General features: G+C 39.3%; 1 protein-coding gene across 1 annotated transcript in view; it reads right to left on the bottom strand.

The window, feature by feature from the left end:
- Positions 1–2,826: 2,826 nt before the first annotated feature.
- TXNDC9 (thioredoxin domain containing 9) overlaps positions 2,827–10,431 on the bottom strand; it is a 17,340-nt gene continuing 9,735 nt past the window's right edge. The window contains exons 4-5 of the mRNA XM_012641945.1: positions 5,959–6,213; positions 2,827–3,587 (exon numbers count right to left, since the gene is read on the bottom strand). Coding sequence (XP_012497399.1) covers positions 3,470–3,587; positions 5,959–6,213 — 373 coding nt within the window. The 3' untranslated portion in view covers positions 2,827–3,469. The remainder of the gene's footprint in view (positions 3,588–5,958; positions 6,214–10,431) is intronic.

Genomic DNA, 10,431 nt, shown 5'->3' with positions numbered 1-10,431 from the left:
CTGTGCATTTCAAATTTATTCCTATACATTTTATTCTTTTTGATGTTGCCATAAATGGAATTGTTTTCTCAATTTCCTTTTTGGGCCATTTAATGCTAGTATATACAAATAAAATTAATTTTTGTATATTAATCTTATATCCTTAAACCTTACTGAACTTATAAGTTTATGAGTTCTAATAGTTTCCTCCCCACTCCCCTTAGGATTTTCTGCATATAAGATTATGTCATCTGTAAATACTGTTGCTTTTACTTCTTCCTTTCTAATCTGGATGTCTTTTATTTCTTTTTCTTGCCTAATTGCTCTGGCTGGAACCTTCTGTATAATGTCAAGTAGAAGTAGTCTAAGTAGACATCTTTGTTTTGTTCCTGATCTTAGGGTGGAAAAAATTCTGTATGATTTTAGTTGTGGGTTTTTCTTAGATAGCTTTTACCAGGTTCAAGAATTTCTCCTCTATCCCTAGTTCACCAAGATTTTTAATCATAAAAGTGTTTCAGCTTTTTAATATGCTTTTTCTGTATCTATTGAGAATATCATGTTTTTTAAAAAATTGTATTAATAGGTTGTATTACATTGACTTTTTGAACCAATCTTTCATTACTGGAGTAAATATTATTTGGTCATGGTGTATGATTCAATTTCTGTGTTGCTGAATTTGATTTGGTTGGCAAGTATTTTGTTGCCGATCTTTGTGTCTATATTGATACAAGTTATTGGTCTGTAATTTTCTTGTGATGTTGCATTCTGGTTTGATGTCAGTGTAATATTGGCTTTATAGAGTGAGTTAGGAAGTGTTTTCTCCTGTTCTAGTTCTGGGGAAAGTTTGTGAAGATTTGGTGTTAATTCTTCTTTAAGCGTTTTGTCGAATTCACCATTGTAGCTATGTAATCCTGAACATTTCTTTGTTGAAAAGTTTTTAATTACTAATTCAATCTCTTTATTTGTTGTAGATTTCTACAAATTTTCTATTCTTAAGTTTCAGTAGTTTGTCTTTCTAGAAATTTGTCCATTTCTTCTAAAGTATTTAATTTATTGGCATAAATTGGCATAAATTCCTTTGTAATTCTACCTTGGTAAAGTCAGTGGTGATAAGCCCTTTCATTCTTTTTTTTTTTTTTTCCGAGACAGAGTCTCACTCTGTTGCCCTGGCTAGAGTGAGTGCCGTGGCGTCAGCCTAGCTCACAACAACCTCAAACACCTGGGCTCAATTGATCCTACTGCCTCAGCCTCCGGAGTAGCTGGGACTACAGGCATGCGCCACCATGCCCGGCTAATTTTTCTATATATTTTTAGTTGTTCAGATCATTTCTTTCTATTTTTTAGTAGAGACGAGGTCTCGCTCTTGCTCAGGCTGGTCTTGAACTCCTGACCTTGAGCGATCCACCTGCCTCGGCCTCCCAGAGTGCTAGGATTACAGGCGTGAGCCACCGCGCCCGGCCCTCATTGTAGTTATTGTATTTTGAACTCCAGAATTTACATTTGGTTCTTTTAAAGTAATTCTTTTCTTTCTTAGATTTTATGGAATATTGTTTACATAACTTCCTTTACTTGCAGCATACTTTCATTTTTTTTCATTTTGAACATAATAGCACTTCGATGTTTTTGTCTGCTTCCAACCCGTGGGCCCTCTCAAAGTCAGTTTCTAGTGATGGCCTTTCTCCCCTGTGTATAGATCAGTTTCCTGTTTCTTTGCATGGCTTGTAATTTGAGGACTGGATGTTTTTGACAATATTTTATAACGCAGCAGCTCTGGATACTCACCTTCACCCTCCCCTCTGCTCCCAGGCTTGTTCAGTTACTTGGCTGAACTATTTCAGTTAAGTCCATTTACCTTGAAGTGTGCAGCCTCCTGATGTTCCTTCTCAGAGAGAGCACAGTCTGGGCATGTGTCAGTCACCTGGACTCTTCTCTCTAATCCCAAAGACAGTGGCTTTGATAGGGCTTCTTTTTACTGTTTCTTTTCCTGATCTCCTTGGAAAGGTTCTAGTTGGTCTGCTTTTATTGTTACCATATCCTGCTATTAGCACCCACCAATTTGCTAGCTAACCTCTTTGACAATGCTCTGGGGCATAAGGTACTGCACAGTTCAATCCAATTCAGGCTCCTGTACAGTACCTTTTTTTTTAGTACAGTATCTTTGAGGCTTGTTGTAACCCTAGGACTCTTATTAGCTACCTTTCTCATTCTCAGAACTTTTTGTTGATCTTCCCTTTTGTTTGTTGCACTGCCCTCCATTGCTCCCTCATTCTGTTCTAAAGAAAGTCAGTCCCTTTAAGGAGTGGCATGGAGCTGTTTTTATGGTCTGCCATTCCCACCAGACAGAACCTCAGTGCTGTGGCTCCAAAGCTATGGATGGGGATTGTAACCTGCCTGGTTAGGAGTGATACCTATGGTCTATAAGGGGGCAGTGGGTTATAGGTCCTGGTCTTTTCTACTTGCATAGAACCTTTACCCTGTGAATAAGCTGGGGCAAATGCAATTGAGGCACAGTATTCTCAGTCTGCCATTATTGGGTTAGAGTTTCTGTGCTACAAGTGGGTATCGGTTACAGGAAGGAGCTCCAGACCTCTTGGCTACTCTTGCTTGGAAAAGGGCTTCTGGAACACAGAGCTTGGGAGAATGAGAAATGCTGGTAGTCTACTCTTCCAGGGGATAAATTGTAGCCCAAGATTGGGAACTAGAGAGAGAGGAAGTAGGGTCATGGCCCAAATGCCACAGAGACTATCTTACCAAGATTCAGTAGATTTTCTTAAATAAATGTTTTTGTTTGATGTATGTTCTTATGACAATTTTCAGAGACTTAAAAACTTTATAAAAAAATTTTAAAAGTAATGGTTGTTTTATTGCAGAGAGTCAGTGGAGTTCCTTATGCTATCATTCCAAAAGTGTTTCCTGATTTCTTTTTAACGAATGTCTTAAAATACAAGCAATCAGCACCCTTTAAATAAGGCAGTATGTTCACAACCTGAAACAGCTTTCTGCTGCCATCAGTTAATTCAACATCAACATGCAGCATCCAGAATAAATAAGCAGTTCTTTAATAGTTATTTAAATATATTCCAGAAGTGAAGAGTGTTTGCAATTCATTTACAAGTGCAGTGTGTTACACCAGTAAATGTTACTAGACCTGTTGTAAATAATGCTGATTAAGAATTAGTCTTGAAATAGTTTTTGAATTTCTATTTCTAATTCAGTACATTAAAAAACACAATTGTGAATGGTATAAAGACGTAAGAATCATATTGCGATAAAATCAATCTCAAAAATAGAGAATACAGACCTTTCCCAGATAATTTAAGAACTCAGTTTTCCTCAACTTAAACATGATGCCACACAGAAAATAGTAAAGATGCTTTTCAATGTGATGTAGCTGTATAAAACCCCAGCATGTATTAGATGACTTATGTATCGAAATCAATAAAATTTAGAAAACACATTTAAATCTGAAGCAGAAATATATAACTGAGCTCTAATCATCATCAGAGTCTGAATCATATTTCTTTCCTCGGATAGTTTTCTTTTCCAGCTTTGTAAAGTTTGTTCCAAATTTCTTTTGGCTCTGAAATGGTGGCTCCATTAAATTTCCACTAAAAATAAAAAAGAATTTGAAAGGCTTTTTATTCTTTATGCTTTAGTACAGTTGGTATACTAATCTGCATATAAAAATCTATTTTTTCTTCCTCCCTATAACATATAGAATAGAGTGAAATTTCTTTGAAATGCTAGTGGTCAAGGAAGAGGTATAATATGCATATTAAACCTTATTAGATTTAAACCTTACTTTGTACTAGTAAGTGGTTTTAATGTTTTTTCCTCCTCTTATTAATTACCGATTAACATTTTACAGAATGTACCAACAGAACTTCTGACTGAAAAGCAGAGCAGGAAGTCAGAGCATTTTGGTTTCATCTGTTCTGGATATGCTGAAGCTGTGTTAGATATTTTTTTTATTCTGAGAATGATCCAGACAACACTGCTCTATTTTTCATACCCTGTCATGACTGGTTTGATCTTGTTTAACATTTAACATGTCTTAACGTTTCGATCTCTCCAGACACCAGCAAAACTCATGGAATTCATTATCATTAACCTAGAATTGATATGAAATTTTTCAATGATGCTTGAGAAATAAATGATATGGGACAATTTCATTTTCAAAAGTATCTGGGGAATATTCCTAGCCCCCAGATATTGGTTTTGAAAGATCACATGCCACTGAAAAGAAGCATGGCTCCTTGGAGAAACAGCTGATTCCAGGGAGAATATAATGTGAGCCCCCCTAAAACATCTTGTTTGTACCAAAAAGGGGTCAAAGAATTATGGGGACATGTCAAAAAAACACAGAGGCCAGCAAGAAAAGGGCTCTCAAAGGGCAATCTGAGCTTCAAAGTAAATGATAATGGTAACAGACTATAATCTACTGAATAAAAGATTCATAGCCCATACTAATCTAACTAAATAAGAAAATAAATGTGAGAAATGGAAAAATTCTTCATTAAATCACCATTTGGCCTGATAAAGAAATGCTTAACCTAGTGTTCGGTTATCATCAGAAATGAGACAAACTATCACATGCCTCCTGATATGATACACTAAAGAGGAAGGATACATCTCTTCCATAATGTGCCTGTCAAAAATGCATAATCTGAATCTAATCTTGAGGAAGTATTACACAAAGCCTAATTTGCCTGGGGAATGTTCTACAAAATAAGTAGCTTGTACTCTTCAAAATGCCAAAGTCTTGATAAACAGAGCAACAAATCAGTGCAGGTTAATGGAAACTAAAGACACATAACTAAATGTGACAAATTTTTCTGGTATGGAGGACATTATTGAGACAATAGTAAAATCTGAGTAAGGGCTGTAAATTACACAATAATTCATGTTTTAATAATTGTACTGTGACTATGTTTAAAAAAAAGTCCTTGTTTTTAGGAAATACATATGGAAGTATTCAGGAGTAAAGGGTTACCATATCTACAACTACTGCTCAAATGGTTCCGAAAAAATATTTATAGTATCTAGAAAAAGAATGATAAAAGCAAATATAAAATATTTAAAAGTAGGTAATGCAGGCAAAGGGTATGTAAGAGTTCCTTATATTAGTTTGCAAACGGTTTAAAGTCTGAAATCACTTCAAGACATGTAATTTCATATAATAAATATAGAGCCAATATCTACACCATGGGAATGATTTAGGCATGCCTAGGAGAGTAAGAAAATAGAGAAAGGGAAGTGGGGGAGAGAAAAGATGAGGGAACGTTCTACTTATTGGAAGGCACTATAACTCTGGAATGATAATTTCACAATTTTACCTGTTATTTCTGCACATCAAGATCAGGCAAAAAAAGATGTTATGCTCTGATCGTGGAATTAGATAAATTATTTGTGTAGAGAAGTAGACAGATGAATGAGAAATGGAAGTTGGGTTTTAGATTGTTTGAAAACAGAGATTGTTCTCCATAGTAAGTAACATAAGCTAAGCGTAGAAATCTTTTTGTATTTATCAGATTCTGTGAGACATGAATATCTATATTTAAAAACCTAATTTTTAAAATATAACCTTCTTTGTAGTTTAGTGGTTTTAATTTTTAGTTCATCAAAGGGAATCACTTAAGTCAGTATCACTTTGAGTAATCTGGCTTAAATAGCGGAAAGGTCAATTCTGGAATGCCATTTTAAGTTTCCAGATAAATACAGAATTAGTTTCAATAGTATCTGTTCAGTCAAAACCTTTTATAGTCAGGAGTACTCCATGACTCAGTTTTACCTATAAATCTGATTTTGCTGTAAAATCATGTTAATAATGGACACTTTAAGAAATATACTATCCTTCGAAAACTTTATATATCTCAGTCAAAAGGTCTATTAATTTCATAAATTAAATGTTAAGATGCAAAACTCTTCTCTACCAACGAGACATGAATTAAAATAATCTATAATTTTGCTAAAAGTTACCTGTAATTAAGAATATCCGAACATCCGAGCCTCCATTCTAAAGTTTCTGTGGTAAAGTCATCTGTATTTCCTAGGTCAGTAAATCCAACAACATAATCTTGTGTTTTCCCATCTTTTACCAGTGCTAGTGTGGGAATGACTTTGATACGCAGTCTCTCACAAAGGAAAGGTGCTTTTTCCACATTCAGCTTCAAAAACTTGGTCTCAAGGTGTTTCTTGGACAATATCACCAAATGTCTGTCTAGTATTTTACACCTGTAAGAAACATAGAGAAAATCAAAAGCTAAAACCACAGATCTCATTTCTTTTAAAAAATAAATATTTTCAGGTACACCTAATTTTATAGTTTTTCCCATTTGAGTCTCATAATTTGGCAGCCAACCTATGCTTGTGTCAGACGACCTCATTTCCAGATCAGAGGTTAGCTGCCTATGAAAGGTAGGAAAACAATCTAGCATTCTAAAAAGTCAGATTTACCCTAATTATATTAAAAAACAAAATATTCAATATATGTTTTAAGTCACAAAGACAAGTTGTCATGTCTGTGGTAAGAACAAAAAATTAAGATCGTTGTTTCCCTTATGCATGTTTCCTGGCATCTTAAACAGGAAGCTTGAAGAGGGACAAATCTGAACTTGACAGACCTTAGAAGACAGTTTTAAGAATTAGAAATGCGAAGATGGCGGACAAGAAACACCTCCAGCCAGACTGTCTCTGCAAGGAGAAATGTTAGATGAAAGAGAAAAAAACAGAAAAACGTAGATCGGATGAGGGTCAGAAGGAAGGGTGCTTGAACCTACAGGAGACTCCACAGGAAGAGGCTGCGGAGCAGAACTGGAAGGAGAAAGGCATCAGTAGGGATTAAGCCTGGAGAGGCTTGGAGACCAGTGAGAAGGGTAGGTGGAGCCGTTAAAATTCTCCTCCCTTGTATCTCGGATTGCTGGTGGGCTCCTGAGCTGCTGGAGAGACCCGCTGACACCAGCCCAGAGACTGCTGCCACCAGTGAGCAGAGAGCCTCTTATGGATGGGGCACCAGGCTCCCAGCTCCCTTGGGGCGCCTCCCACCCCAGAGACCTGAGCCGGTTGGAAGGCACCATATTGCTTCTCTACCCACTGGGTGCCTTTGTCCTTCCTGGAGGGCCCTCAACTCCTCAGGATCCATCTTGCTTGTCCCCACACAGACATTTCCCAACTCCGGCCCAGACTGCAGGAGCCACAGGGTCATTACAGGGGGACTTCCTCCTGGAGAGAGAGTCAGAGACTACTGGTATGCAGTCTTTCCTCCACCTAGTCCTTTATTCTCCCCTTCCCTTCCCCTACCTGTGGCTGCCAAGAAAGACAATTTAGCCACCACCCAGAGGCATCCACAGCGAATGGGGCTCAGACCTTTCCTTTTGGGGCCCTGCAGTGGACCAAGGGGTGCTCAGACCTGAGCTCCCTATCCGCCGGCCCTTCCTGGTGCTACTTGCCTGGTGACTCCAGCAGAGTGTGGCAGAACCCAAGGTGGAAGGACACTGATCCAGCTTGGGCACCCCGTGGGTGACTTGGGACCAGCATTCTTCTCCCTGGCATGGACAGGGATTGATCTCTGGGGCCAGGGAACAGGCCTACAGGCCAGATCCCATACACCCAGGTCTCGACCGAATTGCCCAGGGAGACAGAAGGGGTATTTGTGAATTAGCCTACTGAGGTATGTGTGCCTTTAGGGGTGACAGTGCACAGTGGTTCCTAGTTGCAGCGTGCTCGAGGGGCACCCCGCCACCCATGAGAGAGCCGCGCTCCCAGCTCAGGCCTGGATCCTGGGCAGGGAACCTCCTGGCCCACATCACAGTCGTGGGGGAGCTCAGCTGACTTGAGGTCCTGATGCTGGCAGAGGCCCAGGAGAAACTGCGGAATAGGGGAGGGTGGAAAGGAGCGAAGCCTGCTCCAGACTGTGAAGACTTTCTAGTTTAGTGGGGCCACTTCAGCCCCGCCCTGGCAGCTTTGCCTAGAGGTGGGGAACAGACCTTTGACCCCCTACTAAAAGCATTTGTGGAGCTAGAAGGCAGTCTCACCCAACACAGCCCCACCCTCACTCCCCTGCCCACCCCTGCTGAGATGGAGAATAAGAAAACATCTGGAAGTCCCAGGGCCCCACCCACCACCTGAGCACTAGAGTGCTTCTCCAGAGAAATCGGAATTGGTTACAGGACCCAAAAACAACACTGTAGCTTGCTCCTCCCAGCAAGTGCCACCTACTGACAGGGAGGTCAATTTGCACACCCTTTTACTACATTTCCTGACTCATCACACAGGGTGTGGTCAAATCTCATCCACAAGCCATCACCTACTGGCTCAGAGACTAAACTGGGCATGCCATTATCTAAATGAAAATCCAAAGAAGCAACAGCTGCTCCAGATGAGAAGCGATCAGCGAAAGAACTCTGAAAGTATGAAGAATCAAACCGAAAGGACACCCCCAAAAGGGAACACCAGCTCTCTAGCAATGCATACCAACCAAAACCAGAACACAGAAATGACAGATAAAGAATTTAGAACATGGATTGTAAGAAAAATATCAATGAAATGCAAGAGAAAATGGATGCCCAACACAAAGAAACCACAAAAAAAAAAAAAAAAAAATCCAGGAAATGAATGAAAAATTTACTGGAGAAATTGAAATATTAAAGAAAAATCAAACAGAACTTCTGGAAATGAAGAATTTATTCAAAGAATTACAAAACACAGTGGAAAGCCTCAAGAATAGGCTAGATCAAGCAGAAGAAAGAATCTCAGGGACTGAAGACAACACCTTTCAATTAAACAAGTCAGTCGCAGAGATAGAGCAGAGAAGAGAAAAAAGCAAAGTCTACAAAAAATGTGGGATTATATGAAGAGGCCTAACTTAAGAATCATAGGCATCCCTGAGGGTGAAGAAGAAAATATACAAGGGTTGGATAACTATTTGAGGATATAATGGAGGACAATTTCCCTGGCCTTGCTAGGAATCTAGATATCCAGGTACAAGAAACTCAAAGGACTCCTGGGAGATTCATTGAAAACAGGAAGACACCATGACACGCAGTCATCAGACTGGCCAAAATAAACACGAAAGTGGTCCTCCTATGAGCTGTAAGGCAAAAGCAGCAGGTAACCTACAAAGGAAAACCCCTCAGACTAACTGCAGACTTCTCAACTGAGACCTTACAAGCAAGAAGGGACTTGGGCCCCATTCTCAGTCTTCTCAAACAGAATAATGCCCAGCCTAGAACTTTGTATCCTGCAAAACTAAGCTTCATATACAAAGAAGAAATAAAGACCTTCTCAGACAAGTAGACTGAGGGAATTCATCAAGGCAAGATGTGCCCTCCAGGACGTACTCAGAACAGTGTTACATATGGATCAACACAATAGACACTGACCAGTGTAAAATCATCCAAAAGCTAAAGGTCAAAGGCCAGATACCACAATAGCTCAAGAGAGAAAACAAAGCAACAAAGTTCAACTCAACGGGATGAATAGAAATCCACCCCATTTATCAATGGAGATACCTCAAAGAGCTAAAAGTACAAATACCATTTGATCCAGCAACCCCACTGCTGGGCATCTACCCAAAGGAAAAAAAGACATTCTATAAAAAAGACATCTGCACTTGAATGTTTATAGCAGCACAATTCACAATTGCGAAGATGTGGAAACAACCCAAGTGTCCATCAATACATGAGTAGATTAATCGAATGTGGTATATGTATACCATGGAGTACTACTACTCAGGCACAAAAAACAATGGTGATCTAGCACCTCTTTTATCATTCTGGATAGAGCTGGAGCCCATGCTACTAAGTGAAGTATCACAAGAATGGAAAAACAAACACCACATGTACTCACCATCAAGTTGGTACTAATAGATCAACAGTTACGTGCACGTATGGTAGTAACATGCATTGGGTGTTGGGCAGGTGGGACGGGGAGGAGGGGATGGATACATTCACACCTAATGGGTGCTGTGTGCACCATCTGGGGGATGGACATGCTTGTAGCTCTGACTTGGGTGGGGCAAAGGCAATATATATAACCTAAACATTTGTACCCCTGTAATATTCTGAAAAAAAACAAAAAGAATTAGAAATGCACACATGGTGCCATATTTGAAAGTAATGAAGGCATCAGAGAAAAAATTCTTTACTCCTAACTGTGCAACTCAGTCAGTGAGAAACACATTAAGGTTAAGGGTTACTAAAAATCTTTACACATACAAATATGGTTATTATGGTTCTAAAGAAATGAAAAATGAAAAGTAAACAGTAGTAACTTTTATTAAGCTATATTCTATTGAAGAGGAAAATGGAAGCAACATTTTCTTTCTTTTTTTTTTTTTATTTTTTTGAGACAGAGCCTGGCTCTGTTGCCCGGGCTAGAGTGCCGTGGCATTAGCCTAGCTCACAGCAACCTCAAACTCCTGGGCTCAAGCGATCCTCCTGCCTCAGCCTTCCG

The sequence above is a fragment of the Propithecus coquereli genome, unplaced genomic scaffold (assembly GCF_000956105.1).
Source record: "Propithecus coquereli isolate 6110/MARCELLA unplaced genomic scaffold, Pcoq_1.0 Scaffold171, whole genome shotgun sequence".
NCBI lineage: Eukaryota > Metazoa > Chordata > Mammalia > Primates > Indriidae > Propithecus > Propithecus coquereli.
Note: the sequence above shows the minus strand (reverse complement) of the source record. Positions and strands in the feature narration are given on the sequence as shown.